Raw genomic sequence first — 21,480 nt, forward strand, 5'->3', positions numbered from 1 at the left:
TTTTAATTTATTTCTATCTTCTGGTGTTCATCTTGTGGTGATCTAGTATTGCTAAATGGCTGGAAGCTTTTTTGTGTGTGGGAATGCAAGCGTTAATAATGATCATTGACGCACATGTGCCCCCCCCCCCCCCCCCCACCCGTCATAAAGTCTTTCTAACCCCACTTCCACTTTTGTAAAGAAAGAAAGCGGAATAAACCGGACCGTGACTGGAGTCTGCAGTGTCCCTTTGCGCGGCTCGCTTCACTAGTGGCGTAAACGTGAGCATGCTGATGACGTCAATGTGGCGCTGAGTGGGGGAGGGAGGGGGGGAGTTGTGACTGTGCTGCAGCATCACTCAGCAGCTCTCGTCCACCGAGCACACGTTCACACACTCTCAGTCAATCTCGTGGACTTTTAAGTTGACTGCAAGCTCGCGCGGCGCGCTCAGAGCTCGAGCGACTTTTTCCCCCCTTTTTTTCTCTCTATCTCTCTCTCTCTCTCTCTCGCCCAATCCCAGCCACGCGAGCGAAATGCCATCGATAAACATGAAACTGGAGATGGTCACCATCATCGCCTGCGAGGTAGACGTCGAGGTGTTTACGTCACACAAAATGCAGGTACGATTTTGTGGGCTGTCGTCGTCGTGCGTGCGTGGAACGCAGACGTCGGTCGGATTGTTATTTTATCAATGGGTGCAATGTTACGCGCGGCGCGCACGCCGTGCAAGCAAGGAGGGAGGTGTGTGTGTGCAGTTAGTGTTTTTTTTTAAATGCGGTAATGAGGCGCTGATTAACGATGCGCCAGTCGAGAGAATGCGCAACCTGTGCTCTTTGGAAGGTAGCGATGGGATGATTTGAGTGAGGGGGGTCCATGCGGGACACATGAGGTGGGTGGGGGTGGGGGGGGGGGTAGTGAAGCAGATGAAGGCGCATTGTCACTCCCCCTTTTAACCTGTCAGCATTGCAGGTGCACCTTTACAAATACAGTAATCGGCCACAAGATTAAGTACGCCTGCACCATCTATATGAAGAAAATAATGATAATTTTGATGCATTTATTCTGCTGGTTGTATAGTTAGCACAGCGTTACACTGAGAGGTGTTTCTAATCTTTTGTCCGCCTCATGTCGTTAGGTAACCAAAATATTAGAAACCGCTCTTGGTGTGATGCAATGCAGTCCGTCATTGTATACTACTGTACAACTTTAGAATCATTTACATATTTTTTAATTGAAGAAGTCATTGTGGATCTCAACTCATTATCAATAGCATTATCTTTACAAATATTTATTTGGATCCCAGTTTAGACTGCGTGTCTATGTACGAGGCAAGTACCAGCCTTTTTTTAAGGTATCGGGTACTCGTGGAGGCTGCCGATACCAGTGACCAATACTTAAAGCAAAAAAATCAATAATCCTACATCGAGTGAGTACTTTTCGGCAGTAGTTGGCGCTACACTGCAGCAGTTTGACACGTTGTCAAATCATCATCTGCATCAGAAAGAAAAGTATTTTCACACTTTTTGGGCAATTATTTTTTTTTCACAGTACAGTATGCAGTATTGGTGCATACTCAAAAACAATACAGTTAACCTTCATTGAAATAATTCTAAACAGGAAAGGAAATACTTTTTTTTTTTACATGAAGAACATTCATGGTGGTTTGTCGGGCTTGCCTCAGAGCTCTGAGGTTCTGGGTTCGAATCTAAGCTCCATAGTTGCTTTTTGTAGTTTACATGTTTTCCCTGTGCTTGTGTCTGTTTTCTTCCTCCCTCATTCCAAAAACATGTACCAGTGTTCCCTCATTTTAAGGTTCCAAAAAATACCCGCAGTAAGGCTCTATCTAAAACCCCTCACCACATAGTTTATACATTTTTCTCACTATCGAGGCATTTAAATTTTCTCACATTTGACTCAATTTCTCAATGTTCAAATCTTCATAAATGTTATAAAATAGGTACATTAGTCAAAAAATTCATGCAAAATTGCATTAAAGATCTGCATAACAGCGAGGCTGCGAAAAGTGAACCGCATGGGAACACTGTATATGATTCATGGAAGAGGTATGAATGTGGTTGTGAATAGTAATTTGTGCCTTTTGATTGGCTGGCGACCAATCCAAGGTGCATGTCATCTCTTAGTCAAAGTCAGCACGGGATAAGCTCCATCTCACCCGTCACATGAAGTAACAGTGTTAAATTTGACACTCCCTGGACATGTTGGGAAATCTGCATCTTTAATCCAAGCCTGAGATGAGAGTTCCGTCTGCATCTTTTAGCTGACTTTTAGGTGATGTCGGATTTCTTAATAATATCCACAGGCCGAAACTTTTTCAGTGCAACACTCAAGTCAAAATTTTCCTGGATCCGAAGTTACCATAAAATGTTATTTACAGAATTTCCGTAACATCATTTATACACGGAAATAATAATAATAATTTCAAGAGTTAAAAGCTTTATCCAAAATCCAGTTTCTCATCTATAAGTGGATGTTTTTTTTTTTTTTTTTCAAGTTTCCATCTTTAGTCAGAGTCGAATCACTTTCGTGTTTTCAATGGCCAGTCGATCCTCACCCGACAGGCTCGGGGGCTCAAGCGCCGTCCTCTTCTAAAGCTTCCTGTCGGACAGCTCTTATCGGTTAACCTATGCCATTGTTGACCCCTGAAAGAAAAGACGGAACAGTGCACAATTAAAAAAGCCGACGGAGAAGGGCTGACTTTCGAAACGGCACAAAGAACATGGTTAATCCTGGTTTTTTTTCTGCTGCAGGGTGAAGGATAGAGTGTAAGGGTAGATTAAATTCAGTCAGTCAGATCTTGTTTTTCTGGTTTTTTTACGTTATGCCCTAACAAGATGTACGCTTATATCTGATGTCCCTGATCTAACAAGATAAGAAATAATAACCAGGCAGACTTTCAAGCAACAAAGGATGGACTGATGTGGATTACCGTATTTATATTTTTTATTTATATTCGACAAAGATTGACCAGTACTAACCGTGCTTAAATAAGCAATTTTATTTATTTATTTTTAGGGACTTTTAATACATACTTAGTTTTTCTGTTATATTTAAATGGATACTTGACTCACTGAGCCATTTTCAGCAGTAAAAAGTTAATATTTTGTCCAGAATGGATTTGATGACTTTATTATTTTTCATGTACAATTAATACCTTTTTAAAAACAAATTTTTACACTTGCTGTCCACTGACGATGACATCACCTGTGCTGAGGAAGTAGGTAACAACCAATCAAGGCTCACCAGTTTTCTGGTTTTTGGTCAGCAAACTGAGCCATGATTGGTCGTTACCTACTTCCTCAGCGCATGTGATGTCGCCTTAAGTGGACAGCAAGTGGAAAAATAATAACAATTTTTACTGCTGAAAATGGCTCAGTGGGTCAAGCACCCCTTTAAGTTTGGGTTAGTGAATTTTACAATCTTGACTTGAATGTGTGATTGCCGTCTTCTCTTATTGGTCAGCATAATGTAAACAGGATGAATGATTAGTGTGTGGATTCAAGCTTTGGCAAAATTCTCTAGAACTGAGCATCCCTTATACGCCATTTAGGTTCCAACTAGTCAGATTGGCTCCAAGGTAGAATGGCTGATCCGTGCCAGAGTTCGTTTGGAACCATACCCGAGTTTGATTTACCGACCTGACAAAACGAACCCTATCAAGAGAGAAAACAAATGCAAGTTTGATTACAAAGGACCCTTTTGTTGGAGGAAAAGCAGAAAGCTCTTGGCTAAGTCCCCTGCTGGTTACATGAATAATGAGCCGAACAGTGAGGCTATAGTCGGAACAAGTAGGTCGGAGCATCACGGCAGAATCGACGTACCGGTGCCATGCATTCATTCCACTTATCATTGTGTCCATGCTGGGCAAAAACAAAAGGCGCATTGCTGCCGTGAGGGTCAATGAGCTCGTTTGAGCGCACGTTGTCGTGTTTGTTTGTGACGAGGCCATCATTACCTGGAAAGTGTACTGGCGTCAGCATATAACACAGGACACATCGTCAAGGTCTTTTGTAGGGCTGCGTTTGAGCCTCACGATTTGGTTTGATTGAGATTTTTCCAAGTTGCAATTCAATTATATATTAACTCATTGACTGCCATTGACGGCTATAAACGTCAAAAAATAATTTGAACTATTTCTATTACTTAAAAAAATTGACTTTTGTTACACGAGTATGAAAACCTAGAATTTTTTTAATTGTACATTTAGAACAGATATCAAATTTGTGATTAATCGTGATTTTTAATGAATTTATGGCAGGGAATGAGTTAATGTACACAGTATAGTAAATACTCCGATAACGATTCATCAAATTTGCTGTCATGCTGTGCCCACATGCAATGGCAACAACCGAAATTCATCACGAATTAACGTCACCCACTGTTTGGTTTACGAATTTCACATTTGGAAGCTAGCGTGCAAACTCTTCTGGGACTACTTGGCTTGAACTTGAACTTGGCTGCTTTAAACCAAAAGGAAAGCCATCATTTTTTTGGAATCACACTTTTAAAAAAAAAAGCTAGCTTTTTTTTTGGGTGGGAGTGATTTATTGATTATAATTATTTTTGGGTTCTACTCATGATAGAAATGCCTACCATTTTTTTTTTTTAATTATTCTTCAGGGAAACTGGCTTCAGAGGCTGAATTTCCAAAAAAGAATGTGCCAGCAAGATGTGAGTTTTGTGAATTTTTAAGTTACAGTTATAACCCTGGGGACTGCGTCTTAACATGAATAGCACAAAACTGCCAGTGATTGACTACCCCCATTTTTTCTATGAATACCTATATGCTCTCAATTACCTTACCTGGGTATATAATGGTTAAATATATCAATCAAATAAGGCACTGACATTTCTGGATGAGTCAAATACTGTGCACCCCTAAAACGCCCACAAAATCTCATAATTCATAATAAACGTTAGCTTGATGTCAAATGTTTTTCATATACAATACTAGCAGTAGTGAGGCCCTCCGTGGACTTGATTGGAAGAAGTTTCCCCCACTCCTTTTTTTTTTTATTGGATTGCCTGCCCTCTTATTCGTCCCTTCCCATTTGTTGAAGCCATTAAATCACATGCCAAATGGTTGCTTCTCTTGTTAAGTGCTTGCTTGCCGCTGCCCCGTCACAAAAATGTGTTCCTTTCGATTAAGCAAGATCCAACGCAACAATCGCGGCGACTTTATGACACTGTTGGCACCGTTATCGAGTAATTTAAATCGAAATGATTAATATTGAGAATACGTTGCAAGCTGTTACACCCAAAAAAAAATAGAGACACAGTGACATTAGCATGCTTACGGACGAATGCTGTTAATGTTAGTAGAACTTTCCAGCACTCTGTGTCACTTTCCACTTGTCCAAATCTGTCTTTGTACGAAGAAGCGTCAAACATATCACGGCTTTGCCGTCGCAATAAACAATTTGATGACTAATGCGCTATTTATGGTTCGGCAGGACGTCTGACATGTTTTTGCTCTCATTGTTTCGCCGCCTTTTGTGATCCACTGAAATATGTTGTCACCCCCTCTCATTTGTGACCATGTCAAAAACAAAGCGCTGCATCATTTCATTGTGATGCTGTGACCATTTGGTAAATGTTCCGCAGCTTTAACAGTCATCTTTTCTGTGAGAATGGAATGGAAAGGCATTATTGTATTGTCGTCGTGTAGGCGCACACCGTAAAATTTGAGGTGCTGCAACTGATTACACTATGATTTAATAAAAATAAAAAAAGACAATGAGATAACACTGGAATGGAATGGAAGAGAATTGCTTATTACACACATTCCCACCTAAGGACAATTTAAAATCTTCAATATGGATGACAATTGAAAACCTGAAATAGCCTGGTTCCGCCCTCTGTAGTCACTTTTCAATTGCGCTCATTTTCGAGGTCGTGTGGTGACAATCACACCGTTCCTCAGAACTTCTTTCGTCCTGGTTCTAGGCCAAGGAAGGCCGTGACGACATTAGTCAGGTTTCCGTCCAAATATTTCAACATTTTTAAACGACTTTTGTGAAAATGCGCAAAACAGACATGCGACTTATGCCCGTTTCCATCTGTTCTTCTTTTGCCAATATTGAGAGGGGGACTCCGCCGCTGTAGGGGGCGGTATACACCATAGAGATGTGATCCACCAGTAATTTAAAAGAAGAAGAAGAAAGAACAGGAAGCGGACTGCGCTGTGCGATGACATCGTTTGAGTTTGCTTTTGTAATTCTTGATCAACCGTAGCATTTAATATTCGTTTATTTAGTTAATTCCATTAATATTTCTGTTTCGCTCCCCCCAAAGATACCTGACTTTATCGTTTGCTATTGCTTTGTGACTACAAACAAACATGTGACGTAATATCTGGTCAAAACATGCGACGTGTATCCGGCCTTGTCAGCGTTTATTCGCAAAACCTGTTTCCATAGCCAGAATTTGCATTTTCCTTTTTTCGATACGCTTCAAAATCAACCCCCCTCCAAGCATAAAAACTTTTTGGGGAATTTTGGGCCCTTTTTCGAATTTCTAGTGTTTCTATAAGCAATGCGGCAAGGAACTCCCCTGCTTACTTACGTCAAAGTATTTTATTTCAAAATGGTAACAGTCGATGAGACTTTTTATTTAATCATCCATCAAGGATATTTCCTCAAAGGCCCGTTCCCAAGCGGAGGTGTTACATGTGTTAATGCAAAGTCACCGTCAATGTCAGCAGGCATTGATTGCTGCTCTCAAATAGCCGCCATCCTTTGATATGACTTAGTGAAAGGACGCTGACAGGCCGCTGATTAAAACGTGAATTAGGTCAGAATGTTAATATGATGCAGAAGCAACAGGTGACCGCCGCCGTCAGGTTCCACCGCGACCGCTCGTCGAGGCCCGAGATGGACCAAGAGTGCGATCGGATCATGTTCTGAACTTTTAGGAAACCGGAGCCCCGCGTGGCAGGGTTGAACGAGTCGGGGTCCAGAGAACTGCTAGGCTGCCCCGGGCTCAGATGTGTCCGCGACTCCGCTCCCGCGGTCTGGGCGGCTGTGCAGGTCGAGCCGAGCGGCTCACATTGGCCTGAAACCTTAGAGACGTGCCGCGGCTCAGGTGTCGGCCGAAGGTTAGCGCTTGCGCCCGTAAGACAAAGGACGATGTCCTTGGCGGGGGGTCTGGTTACAAGCATTCACAATGACAAAGTGACTATAAAGTGAAGATATTAGAATCAAACGAGCATGGCAAGTTAAATTTTCAGTTAGCCTCCGATATTTGTGGTGAAAAAAAAATGCCTGTAATTCACACCACTGTATATTTTTTATGCTTGCACATTATCAGTTTAAAGCAACCAAAAACCAAAATCAGTTTTATATTATTTCAAACTCATCTTCCAATGGCTTACCGGAAGCGTTCGTATACTCTCCGTAATATCGAAGACAATGCATAACTTTATAGCTATAATTTGCTAATGTCTTTCGGACGAAGTTTTGAACTGGAACTTTTGTTTGACTTTGAGATATTGTACCTAAAATTATACCAATTTTGGAGCATTCCACTTTGAATAGAAACCCAATTAGTATCGATGACCAACAAAAAACATGGCTGTGCCAATTTTGTGAGTTATTTCTTTTTGAGCGTCGAGGGAAAGATGAATGCTTTTGTATAGGTAGCAACCACAAACATAAGAAAATGATGAGATATGACAATGCTATAAGTAGGGATGGGCGAGTATCGGTGCCGATACCAGCCTCATTTTAAGATGTCGGTACTCGTGACGGTGACCGATGCCAGTAGCCGTTTTACAATCAAGAACTAAAAATTAGAGGGATAGAAAATTGTAATTCATTTCATGCAATTTTAAGGAAAAATACTATAGTGGGATTTATAGGTCTTTCTTTAAAATTATCAGTCTTTTTTGGGGGGGTTAATCTACTAGTAGTATCGGTACCTGGTATCGTGACTACTTAAGAGTTGACTATCTGTATCTGTATCAGTCTGAAAAAAAGATGGTATCGAACCTTCCTAGCTATAAGCTTTGTAGAATGTAAATTGTTGCCAAATGCAATTTTTTTTTTTATCAGATTGAGATGAAACTTGGTTTGAAATGACAACTTGCCCAAGATAATCGAATAAGACTTGGTACTGTAAAATATATATTTTGTAATAAATGTGTCGATTCTCACCAAAATCTAATGGGAACACCACACAGGAAAACCAATTAAACGAAAGCACAACACATCTTTTGGCAGTGGTCATAAAACAGATTGCCAAGGGAGGCAACGGGAGCCAAATTTTTCTGTCACGGAAAAATGGTACCAAAAACATGCAGTTTATCTGGAGGAATCACCCAAAACATTGTTTGCTGTCGATAATAACTCAATTTGTTCTCTGACATGCTGCCATCTCACCAGGCCTGAATCCAAATTGTGTTTTTTACTCCGCTAATGTTTGATCACCAACACCAGATATCGGCATTCAGCTACATCTCCCTGATCTACTAAAGGGAAAATTCATCCATCAATCCATTTTCTATCCTGCTACCTTTCTTTATCCTCTGCGAAGAACGACAGTCCCGTACTGAGGATTTGAGAATAGCCGCGATGTCACCATGCAGAGTATTTCCATTTGTTGGTTTTATACTGCCCCCAGGTGGGCAGGGTAGGCACACCAGAAGGACCATCACAATGGCCATTCAATTGATTGTGGCAAAAACTGTGTAACTCATTTACTCCCAAAAACATATAAATACGTTTTATTTTGAATGTTTTCAGTGTCCCAAAGACATATTTATAATTTTTTTATGTTTTTTTAAAAAAAATTAATGCTAGAGCACACAGAACACTTTGATGCATCCTCTCAACTGCAAAGAACGGTTTAAGAAGTGGTTATTACACAAACGGCCACCAGGTGGCAGCAGAGCAAAAGAGATGAACCAGGGCTATGTTGAAAAAAATCTCTTTTACTCACAATTCTAAATAGATTTGATTATGAAGTTTAGCTATATTCTTATGCTAATTGCTGCAAAATGGAAACAGATAGAAATATACTTTGTTTCCTGATGAAGGAAGAGATTCTAATCTTTCTTTTGGTAGGTTCCATGATTTTATAGCAAGACAACACAATGTTCTGTGGGCCTTGCAAAATCAGTCAAACCCCAATAAGACAGCCGAAAAAGTCTGCCAGTGAATGAGTTAATTATTTTTTAATTATGTTGTTACTGTATGTTTTTAAAAAATGAATGTAAACAAGAGATAAGCTTAACCTCTGACCCCCTTTGCGTGCTACGTGTATTACGCTGACCAGGAAAAGCTCCTACAAAAAAAAACCTCGCTTAACGATCAGATTGTCGTTAATAGGAGTAATGTGTCCCAGTGCGCTGTAATCTGATTTCAATCGTCCCCTCTTGGACAGACTGTCCCCAAGAGACCGTCAGCGTCGGCCCTCGTCGATATGGCTCGCTGCTCGGGCGATCGACCCCGCCGCAATAAAACACTCGGCCCATTCATAGGCCTCCCCTTTGCGTTTGTAGCCATCGCAATGTGCACAAAACATGCTGATGCTCATTGCTGCATGGGTGTTAACATTGGCAATAAAAACTCTAAAAGGGGTGAATGGGAAAAGTCCTAGCAATTTGTTTTCATCTTTAAAAGAAATGTGTCCAACTTTGAGACTTTAAACTGCATGCCCTGATTGACCCCATTACCTTGCCTCCCATTTGGTTCTTAAAGGTAATTAAAAACGATGGTCCATCCACCTGCATGCGGAATTAATTTTCATAATTATTTCAGTAGCACTATTTCTGACTATACTGTTGTGTCATCCTTGACTCACCCTCAGGCTCCGTGACCTAGATTGTTGGTTTTCACCCAGATCTCATTGAAACATGAGGCGTTGGATTAGACCGCACTAAATCCACGCACGTGTCGCAGATGACTGATTTGCCAAAGCAGGGTAAAAAAAAAAAATACATGAATAAACCCTCTGTATGGCCCAATTAGGCTTTGTTAATCTCGTCGTACCAAATGCTGCAATTCCAACGAAAACATGGATTAGAGTCAAGGATTTAAGCGAGTCAAACTGCTTGACAATGTAGAATATTCAACATCATTTTGAAAGAATTCAATTGCTGGAAAGGAATATTTTTAAATGTATATACCTTGGGACTGGCTGGTGACCAGTCCAGGTGTAGTCTGGCTGGGATAGGCTCCAGCTCACCCATGACTCTGGACATGATAAACTACTGTATAGATGTCATTATAGACAATTGTGCACTGCGATTTAGTACATATTCAGGTTATGCAAGTTGCCACTATTGAGACGCATCACCATCCTAACTCATTCACTTCCAGCCATTTTCACTGAAGCAATCCCCTTCACTCCTGGTCGATTGACTACATTTTGACTGACTTTGCAAGACTTACAGAATATTGTGTTCTATTGCTATAGAACATGGAACCTACCAAAAGAAAAATTAGAGAAAATAAATATATTTCTATCTGTTTCCGTTTTGCAGCAATTGGCATTAAAATATAACTAAGTTTCATCATTATTCACAAATCTATTAAGAAATGTGAATAAAAGAGATTTTTTTCAACATGGCCCTGGTTCACCTCTATTTGGCTCTGCTGCCACCTGCTGGCCGTTTGTGTAATAACCACAATTTCTTCAACCATTCTTTGCAGTTGAGAGGCTGCTTCAAAGCCATCTGTAAGCTCTAGCATTAAAAACAAACAAACATGCAAAACGTATAAATACGTCTTTGGGACACTGCAAACGTATTTAGACGTTTTTGGAAGCAAATGAGTTAAAGGGGAAGTCAACCTATAAAAAAGAATTGTGACAATAATATGTTCTAGTTCTATGCAGCCCCACTAGTATAAATAAGGTATTCTGGTCAATATTGCGTTAATGGAATAGGAGTTAAATGGCAAAATCAATATCAGGAGGCGGCCATTTTGCCACTTGCTGTCGAGTGAAAATCACAGTTGCTCAGGTCTCAGGTAACAACCAATCACAGCACAGCTTCAGAAAACAGGTAAGCTGTGATTAGTCGTTGTCTGAGCCCTGAGCAACTGTGATGTCATCTTCAGTCTGCAAAATGGCCGTCCCCTGAAATGGATAAAAACGACTAGATTTTGCTGAATAACTCATATTCCACAAATGTAATATTAATCAAAATGTCATGTTTAGACTCGTGAGATCACATATCACATATTATTGTCAAGAAACGATTAAGATTGACTTCCGCTTTAAACCGAGGACCCCATCGTGGTCTGTTTCCCTATGGAAAGACGTCGTCTATGTCTGTGTGGTTACGCGGACTTGGCTCAGGTTCCCGTGTTTGTGCTGGCGCCACCAGACGAACGCTGATATTTGTCCGTGAACCCGACACACGTCGGAAACCGGACGCCGGCTTTACATAAGAGCATTCTCAAAACCGCAATCCTGCGTTACACCTATTTCCACCACTTGACTCATCCATTCGCTTCAGGCTGTGAGGTAACTGCCCACCTTCGAATTTGATTCCCAACGCTGACAGGCACGAGATGAACTGTACTGTATCTCACCCTGGACTTAATCCCGTTTGCTTCTGCCAGCGCATTTCATTATGATGCCATCAGACATGAAACCTTGTCGACGCGCCTCAACGAACCTGTTCCGACTCCTCAGGTGATTGCGTGTCACAAGTGTGTTGATGAAAACCTTTTCCATTAGCGCCAGGGACATAATCTGGCTCGCTACCCAGAGGGGCAATCTGCTGACGGGTGGCGCTCGTCGGGGGTCACCGCTGTCGCGACCGCACTCGACCGGCGAGTTTCGAGCCGCATTCGCTCAGAGCCAACTGTCCTGTTTTGTCTCTTCCCAACTGTCAACTTTCACAGAAGGCCACGTCGGAGTTAGGATTGCCCTCAGTGAAACTGTATAAATGTATCATCTCAAAATTTGTTTATTATGTATTTGATTAATACCACTCCATCCATTTTCTATAAGCGTTTGTCCTTATTAGTGTTACAGCTCATTGTACCTGGACTGGTTACTAGTCGATCGCAGACAACCTATCCATACTCAGGTTTACACTTATTGTAATTTAGAGTTTTAGTCAATCTCAAACCCCACGCAAAGCGACACGGATTTGAACCCAGATTTTGTGCCTGCGAGGCAGACTGGTTAACCACAAATGCCACTGTGCGTGAAATAAGAAATGTCAAACATCAAAGAATATAGGGTTAAAAGAAGAAGAAAAATCAATTGCGGAATGAATTGTTCTGCCAAAACCAAATGAACGAATGCCTTTAGCAAAAAAAATGAAACTGGAGAACCGTCACGCTTAATCGAAACAAATCGAGCGCGTTCACTGCCTCAGTTTGTGATGTGCCGTCTTACTACGCTTCTGTCATGTGAGTACATCTGCATGCATCCATTGTTAATAGTGTGTAGTTTGACACCTGCGAACTAAAACGGCCAAATGAAAAAAAACGGCTTTCTTCAAGACGCATGTTGCAGGTGTTACATGGGGTCGCTTAAAAAATATATATATCAAAAGGGACGTATTGTTCCTTCTTATCTGTGTTGAGAGATGCACTTACGCTAGTAAGACGAAAAAATAAAAATAGCTGATTGGATCATCAGTTCATGCTCACATTTAGTGAAGAAAATGTACATTTATTTCGTTAGCCAGTGCGCTGAACGGCTCACTCAAGAACTCATTTTCAGAAATAGGCAGATAACAAAAAGCTGTATTTGATTGCGTAATTTCACACTTGGTGTGTGGGCAGGCACTCCAGGGACGCAACTATTTGTATACAGACATTAAAAAGTCAATTTTCCATAATATGTCCCCTTTAATGATCCATCAAGAAGTTAAAAAAAAAATGATCCTGGGGAAATAAGTCCCAGTTAGCTCATTTGTGCAGCAGCATGTACAGTATGAGGCAGACTGAGTGACGTGAAGCAAAGTGCAGTGAGGGAATTAATCCCTAATCGCTACCTGAATGTTTTCAACTCCTGTTTCGATACCGGTGTCATATTCGCAGGGGTATAATGCTGCTTGGACGAGTTGTCATAGCTCCCATTGGATGTTCTTAAACTTCCTCTCGCTGCCGTCACGTTGATCTCGGGATCCATCCCGTCCGTGAAAGCTTCGGCTGTTACGTAAAAGGTGACTCAGAGAGGCGTGCGTTCGGCACCGTTGGCGATCCTCGCAGCTTCCATCGAGCCAGGTTGTTTGTTCCACAACTTGTCCTCAAAGTTGCGAGCTGGCCGTGTTTTTCTCGAGATGGAACTGGGGGAACCTTCAAGTCAAGACGGAGGGAATTGTGCTCTTGGAACATCTGAAGATGATTTGGGGTTAATTGGAGGCACGTTAAATGGTGTCAGGTCTGTGCTGATTCCCATTTAACATGAGTTGGAATGTGATTGGTTAATTGTAAACACAACCACATCCCCAGTTATTTATCTTTACTTCCCCTTTCTGAAAGATAAAATTTTTGCCCCAATTGAGTTGCACAGTTAAAAAAAAAATTCCCCCTTAAAAAAAATGTCATATGAAAAGGGGTGTGTAGACTTTTTCTATCCACTATATAACATGTATACTCTTAACAGTTATAAACGATTCAGGCGGTGTTGATGATAATCCACTCATTCCCTACTCCATAATCACCTTACAGGGATTTTCATCTGGTGGACTCCATAATTAGTTGACTCATCAGTGAAATGAAAAACAGCCCACTTTTGGAGCACTCCTCGGTCTAAACAAATATATGATCATACATTACATTATTTAACTTATATTAAGATTTTCTGTGCCACGTTTCACGCTAAAATACAACAACAACAACAAAAAAGATTTTCTGCATACATCTTGAAAGCAAGATGCATTGTGGGATACGGTTCTGCAAAATGCACACAACTCGCCATATAAAGTGAGTAGGAATTGACTTTGAACACAGTTATTAGTATGGCCCGATGCAGTACGTTCATGTCGCCGGCACTTGTACCGTGCCCCCGTTTGTGACCGTGTAGTTCTGACTTGAGATGAATCATATTTGCCAGGCGGTTTGAATGCTTGTGGAGTGAAAAGTAGGACATGCTGTTCTCAGCACATTCACCTGATGTCCTACCGCTAACAGCAGCAGGTGCTGCATCAGGTTGTCTGTCTGTCTGTCCGTCTGTCTGTCTGTTTAGCTGCCGATGTTGCACCGATGCAAGCCTCGAAATAACTTTTTTTTCAGCGAGGAGCACTTTTGTTCATCCATGATCAATCAATTTGAGGAGCGTTTTTTTATTTTGTAGGTTATTAATCCCAGGCACCTGAAGCAAGCGTAAACAATAAAAATCTGATAACTATTTTTTTTAATGACAATTGATTTCCTCTTTTATGTATTCAACATTTTTTTTGTATTTCTTTTGATATGAATAGTGAATAGCAATTTCAAACATAAAAAATCTACTCTATTGTATACTTTTTGGAACAATTTTAATCAGTGGCAGTAAATGGTAGGATTTCAGTAAAAAAATAATATTTATGGCAGGGCTCAGTCACTATTCCCAAAAACGTATAAAAAACATCTACCATCCATTTTCTGAACCGCTTAGTGCTCACGTTCTATTTTAAATATTGCCATGGTCCCAAAAAGTGTTTTTTTTTTTATGCTAGAGCATACAGAAGACTTTGATGCAGCCTCTGACCTAAAGCAGTCGCTTAAAGCAATGGTAGTTATTACAAAAAAACGGCCAGCAGGTGGCAGCAGAGTGTTTTGAACAGGTTTGTGAATAATGATGAAACTTAGCTATATTCTAATTGCTGCAAAACGGAAACAGATACAAATATACTTTTTTTTTCTTGATGAAAGAAGAACCTCTAATCTTTCTTTTGGTAGGTTCCATGTTTTATAGCAATAGAACACAATATTCTGTGGGCCTTGCAAAATCTGTCAAAATCCAGTAAAGGGGGTTGCTTCAGTGAAAATGGCTGGGAACGAATGAGTTAAAGTGGAAGACAACCTTAAACATTTGTTGACAATAATATGTTATATGTGACCTCACTAGTCTAAACATGACATTCTGATTAATATTTCATTTGTGGAATATGAGTTACGCAGCAAAATGTATCCGTTTTTATCCATCTCAGGGGGCGGCCATTTTGCCACTTGCTGACGACTGAAGATGACATCACAGTTACTCAGGGCTCAGGCAACGACCAATCACAGCTCACCTGTTTTCTGAAGCTGAGCTGTGATTGGTTGTCACCTGAGACCTGAGCAAGTGTGATGTCATTTTCACTCGGCAGCAAGTAGCAAAATGGCCGCCTTCTGATACTGATAAAAACTATTGGATTTTGCTGCTTAACTCATATTCCACTAACACAATGTTAACCAGAATACCGTATTTTGACTTGCGGGGCTGCATAGAAGAATACATTGTTGTCAATATTTTTTAGGGGGGGGTTGACTTCCCCGTTAAGAGAAGATGGACCCGTGGGCCACATGGCGGTCATCCGTCACCATCAATTTGTGCGCGGTGTCCTCTTTCGCTCAACCTTGAGAGGAATCCTGAGCTCATCGCCCACATGCTTATTTGTGCGACACACAATTAAAACAAAAGGGAGTGGGTCAGTGCAGCCCAGCACTCATTTTCAACCCCGCGCAACTCGACACCCCTCTCCTCTTCCTCCTTCCCCCCTCTCCTCTTCATCGCCCCATGCCTGGCGCATCGAGATCCCATCAATTGTTGATCAGCACGCTCACTTGTTGCACGCTCACTTGTTGCACTTGTTTATCTCGGGGGTCAATAAGACACATTATATGATGGAACATGATCGCGGAGCTTGGGCCGCCTCTTTCCCCTCGTGCCAAAACATCCATTTAAGCTCCGCAGAGTGCATCGCTTATCACTAATCACATATGGCGTTTCATAACATGAGTCACAGCTGGCCAGCGCTCATGGAAAATTTAAACAACGCTGGTTTGGTGAGCTAATTATAAGCGGTGATGTCAAGCCGATCTTTGCGTCATGGCTTCAAGAAACAATTGTCTGAGGTCAATGCACCTTGTGTACTATGAATTTTTTTTAAATGATGAAACACTCGGGTTGTAACATGAGTTTGAAAAATTATATTTCCTCTTTACTCACAATTTGTCACCATTTTTTTAGTCCATGTTTCAAAGTGACGCAGGATGGTTTAGTCAGACATCTTGACACATTTAAGACTGCTTTGAGGTATTTCAGACATGTTCCGTTTGTGAGAATAGCCACCTGTGTTTTTTCACTGCCATTGTGATTCACAGACGGCTGAATCATTACACGCCCCGCGTGTGTCAGACGTAGTGGTGCGATTTTGTTTGCAAGCAATGCAGGAGGCGCTTTTGAAGTTGTCACTGGGCATTTATTTATTTTATTTTTTTTAATGGCTGTCTGATACGCTGACGTTGACTGATTGGAACAGCACAACTAATCATAGTTCTTAAAAAATGGTCCACTTGTGTTATTTGCTGGATGTGTTTGTGTCAAAATGTTATTACTGGTACACAAAAATTCAGTCAAGACTGCAAAATCAAAACTTTTTAGACAAGTCACCAAAAATCCCACTCGTCCTTTATTTACAAAAAAAGCGGTGCACCGTTTTTTTGTTTTTTTTTTCAATATGTGTTCGGAAGAAAGTAGGACTTAAATGCTACATTTTTCTTTAAAAAGGATTACGATCATCCGCGTAACTTTTAACTTCATCCACCCTGAATAAATATACACTCTACAAACTGTTGGGTCAAATATGGATCAAAAATGGGCCGATCCATTTTGTGGGTCGATTTGACCCAACTTTCTGGGTTGCTTTATACAAAATGACCCAATTTTTTACCCAAGTAAAGGTTCTGACGAATATTTATGTTGTTTTACACTAAAAGACCCATTTCTTGACTCAAAGTAGAGGATCGGTCTATTTATCACCCATCGTTGGGTTATTTTGACCCGACTGTTTTTAGAGTGTACATATGAGACTTCATAACAGGTGCATCTGTATCAAACCTTAGTTTGTTTCCATAGTTCAATTCAAAAAGTGAAACTCATTTACTACATACAGAGGGAAATATTTCAGTCAGTATCGCTTATAGCTAACAACAACCCACAATTCACCATCTCAAGAAATTACATGACATCAAAAAAAAATAAAAAAAAATATATGTATATATATATTTTTTGTAATTAGGAACTAGCCTTTTGAAATATAACTTGTTAATGTATTAATGAATCAGTTTAATATGAGTTTCACTTTTTTAAATTCAACTACTGATATGAACTTAAAAAAAAAAAAAATCTTATTAATTTAGAACCATCAACCCTTTGCAAGTGTTTTTGTGGATACATTATTTGAGCATTTCCGCTATATTTATCGTCCAATTTCAAACACTTTTCTCACAAGCATCTTGTTTTGTAACCGATAAGGCGTACCAAATGTCTTACATTGAATCCACACTGTATTTAAAATCCTGACATCCGTCGGCATTGTGAGTTTCGTCGGGTTGTGATGAATTCGCAGAGGACTATTTTTAGTTTCTGGGAAGACGGAAGGGACTGACTGACTCTCAGCGATAGTGCACATTTAATTAAGATTAGAGTCAAGATTCCCGCGGCAGCTGGAGGAGACTCTGACGACCTCCGGTTCATCTTGATCTACCTGAATGCATTTATACAGGAAGTGAAACCTATCTATCTAATTTCATGGGATTTCACAGCAAGGTTATTATAGTTTTGGAATTTTCATTTTAGTTTAGTTTCTATTTTGTTTTTTAAATGTAGTTAGTTTTAATTTGTTTTCTGGTTGGTTCTGTTAGTTTTTATTAGTTTCAGTTATTTAAAAAAAGATATGCTTGGTTTTAGTTAGTTTCTGTATTAGTTTTTGTATTTAAAAAAAATCAGCATTACTTGTGCGCAATATTTAATAAACACCTAGAGTTGCATTTCGGCTGAGTAGGCAAATTTGTCTCCTAGGAGCGACGTCATCTGAAGGTGCTTTTCTATTGGCTGCTGCTCGATGATGTCACTTCTGTGTGACACACTTTCAAATGTCTTTATTCTGGTTAATATCCAAATAAATATACTTAAAATCACATTTCAAATCATCCCCAAAGGCTCATGTATTATATTAATTACCAAAGACTAAAACGAAGGACACTTTCACTATAATTATATAATTTATTATTATATAAAATGTAGTTTCAGTTAGTTTTCGTTTAAAAAAAAAAATAATTGTTATTATTTTATCTTGTTAACGAATTTTTGGGGGGAATTTTTGTTTTTTCGTTCGTTTTCGTTAACTAAAATAATCTTGCTTTACAGTACGATGATCTAAACCAGGGGTAGGCAAAGAGTTCACCGAGCTTTTACATTATCAAGCGTTAGTGGCTAGCAGCTAGCCGCTTAGCACGTGCCGTCAACCTACTTTTTAAAGGCTGTTTAATAGATAACTGCACTAACAACTAAAATGCCTGTTGGGTTCATTGACGACAATTGCGATTTGCTGGCGACATGTTCAGTCCAATTCCTAAAAGCCTGTTGAGAATACTGAGCGGTACAAAAAAAATAAAATAAAAAAAGAGACGGGTGTGAAATGAATGTGTATGGACTCAGCGGTGAGGGGGGAGCTGTTGTGTGCTTCCAGTTAAAAAGCACTGGTCTGCATTTTTAGTACTTCATCACAAGCCCACATTCAAGTCGGCATTTTTGGAAACCGGACCCAAGTTGGGCAGGGGCGACAAGAGAAACGCAGCTGATTAGTCAGCTGGCAGTTCTCCCTCCCAGCGGCTTCTTCTCTGTCGCCCTCCCGCCGAGCTGCCTGATTGAGTTCTCGGCCCACGAGGCCAAGCGGGGGTGTCCGCTGAGGAGAAACATAGCAAGAATACATCAGGATGCTGGGGAAAGAAGAAATGGCATCGGGATTTCAACTAAAAAAATGATTGAAGGAAAGTGACAGGAAGTTGTGAATCACATTACCAAATTAGCTGGAAAGAAAATGCAAGGAGGGCAGCAGAAGTCACGTCTGAGTCTCAGACTGAATCACTGAACAATATTAGCTCCGTCTCATCTCGTGGTAAAACAATGCAGGTTATATTGCAAAATATATCGTAACGTACTAAAACGGCGCTCAGACTGGATCGAAAAATCCATGCGGAAATTTCCACTCATCGATTATATCGTTTGTTGAGTACATTTCCTTCAATTCAATAGATTTATTTACAGTATCTTGAAATGGATGTTTGTTCTACTTCTAAGCCAGTAACATATTGAGCAAACAAAAAAAAAGCTGACATTATGTCAAGTGCCCTAGTGGTTAACACGTCTGACTTACAGTTCTGAACTTCAGGTTCAAATCTCGCACGATGTCAGCTAAGGATGCAACAACGGGAATATCGCAATATTGCGATATTAGAATTGCCTCGATATCGTCGTCGTCGTCATGCCAAAATATTAAAAGTGGCACAACCAGGTTGTATTCCATTTGTGCGGTTCCAGCACCCTCTGGTGGTTAGTTTATTAGTGCAGTTTATTTTTACTGAGGCATGTTTAAGACCCACACTACTGGCCAGGTGCTTTGCGCCGCTGAGCCAATAAGAGGACATGAAAATAAAATGACTGGCCAAGCCCATTTCTTTGTGACTGCCGTTATGTAAAAAATCACAATATTGTGCTTTTTTTTTTTATGAGCTTTTTCTTCTTCTTTTTTATAGTGTCACGATTAATCGTATTATGACCTTTGGATATCTTTACATCATTTATGCTAGCTAGCTTGCATGTTTGGCAATCAACTCTTAATATTTGTTGACCTTTTTTTTTCACAGGAGCGATTCGAGGCGGCCTTTCGGATCTACGACGACCAGGCAACCTTCCAATTGTTCAAAAGCTTCCGGAGAGTCCGGATCAACTTCAGCACCCCCGAGGCAGCCGCCCGCGCTCGCATCGAGCTGCACGAGTCCGAGTTCAACGGCCGCAAGCTCAAACTCTACTTTGCCCAGGTGAGCTCGCAACAGCACTCGTACGTTACAGTGAGAAAATACACACTCTGAGGTAACACGTTTTGTGACAAGCTGCATCGCATCGTCCATACGTCCATTAAATATAATGAATCGCATGACTTCGATAATTAACTATTTCTATTAGTTTAACATGATTTCCACTTTTGTTAACAAGAGTATGAAAAGCTAGAAAACAATTTGTGATTAATCGTGAGTTAACTATTTTTAAGTAATGTGATTAATTACAATAAAAAATGTTAATTGCCTGAAATCGTAATTAATCGCATGACTTCACTAGTTAACTCACGATTAATCACAAATTTCATATCTGTTCTAAATGTACAACAAAAAACTAATAGAAATAGTTCAAATTAATTTTTGACGTCTATAGCCATCAATGGCAGTGAATTAATTGCACATTTTATATCTGTTCTAAATGTACAATAAAATATTTTAATCTTAAGTTTTCATTCTCTTGTTTACATAAAAGTGGAAAAATATGTTAACCAAATTTTTGGAAATTGTTTGAAGTTAAATTAAAAAGATATACTGTACTGAGAAAAAAATGGGTGTGACATTGATTTGTGTTGAGGACATTTTTCTGCCACTAGATGGCATACTTGCTTTTGTTAGACATTGGTGACAGCTCAGTGCATTTTTCTTTTCATAGTAAGAGCTGTCAAAATGTAAACATGGAGTAACTTGTGAACTTCTAACATTATTAACGTACATATTTTGACACCGCTAGTTATTAATATATACTGTATATTAAAAAAATTATAATAATTAAAAAAACTACCCTACCCTTGAGGTCAGTTGGTTGGGGGGGGGGGGGGGGGGGGGAGTCAGCACCAAGCAACAACAAAAAAAGTGCTTATAATTTGCATAACTGAATTGAATAAAATTAAATATTTTCTTCTTCTCTTCAAACACCTAACGTAACTTGTTTGACATCATTGCCACCTCCAGGTCCAAAATGGCGACGAGGACATCGACAAATCCTACCTGGCGCCCCCCCAGCCCGTCAAACAGTTCCTAATCTCGCCGCCCGCCTCGCCGCCCGTGGGCTGGAGTCAAAGCGAGGACGCCACGCCGGTCATCAACTACGACCTGCTGTGCGCGGTCGCCAAGCTGGGACCCGGTTAGTGCCCGTAGTCGTTATTAATCGTTAGTAACCGTTTTAGTTGATGACGTTCTCCCTGAGGGGCGCGTCTTTTTGGTTTTTGTTTGCACCCAATAACGCCAGTAATCGCGGCATGGTGTCTATTAGAGAGCGACTTCCCGGCAGCCTCTTTCCTATTGTCAGCACATTGTGAGACATGAGTCACATTTCGGATAGCAACCTTTTGGAGAGAATGTCAGCAAGCACAAAGGAAAGCATCTTCCTGATTGTGCTCTTTAAAGCTTATCGGTTGTTATTCATTTTTCCCCTTTATCAGCGAACACCTATTTAAAGTGTCCTCATGCGGACTGTCCCTCCGGAAAAATGAGTGTTTGGACAATGGTG

The 21,480-nt window shown here is 40.4% G+C and overlaps 1 protein-coding gene across 2 annotated transcripts in view; it reads left to right on the top strand.

The window, feature by feature from the left end:
• Window positions 1-21,480, top strand: part of rcan3 (regulator of calcineurin 3) — a 39,521-nt gene that overhangs the window by 13,824 nt on the left and 4,217 nt on the right. Inside the window, exons 1-3 of one of the 2 annotated variants that reach the window (XM_086094784.1) lie at window positions 322-599; window positions 19,800-19,973; window positions 20,943-21,114. In XM_086094784.1, coding sequence (XP_085950910.1) covers window positions 513-599; window positions 19,800-19,973; window positions 20,943-21,114 — 433 coding nt within the window. In that variant the 5' untranslated portion in view covers window positions 322-512. Of the gene's footprint in view, window positions 1-321; window positions 600-19,799; window positions 19,974-20,942; window positions 21,115-21,480 lie in introns of those variants that run through there. The other variant, XM_086094783.1, reaches the window with a different exon arrangement.

The sequence above is a fragment of the Leptonotus elevatus genome, chromosome 14 (assembly GCF_054856555.1).
Source record: "Leptonotus elevatus isolate MCC_2025b chromosome 14, RoL_Lele_1.0, whole genome shotgun sequence".
Taxonomy (NCBI): Eukaryota; Metazoa; Chordata; class Actinopteri; order Syngnathiformes; family Syngnathidae; genus Leptonotus; species Leptonotus elevatus.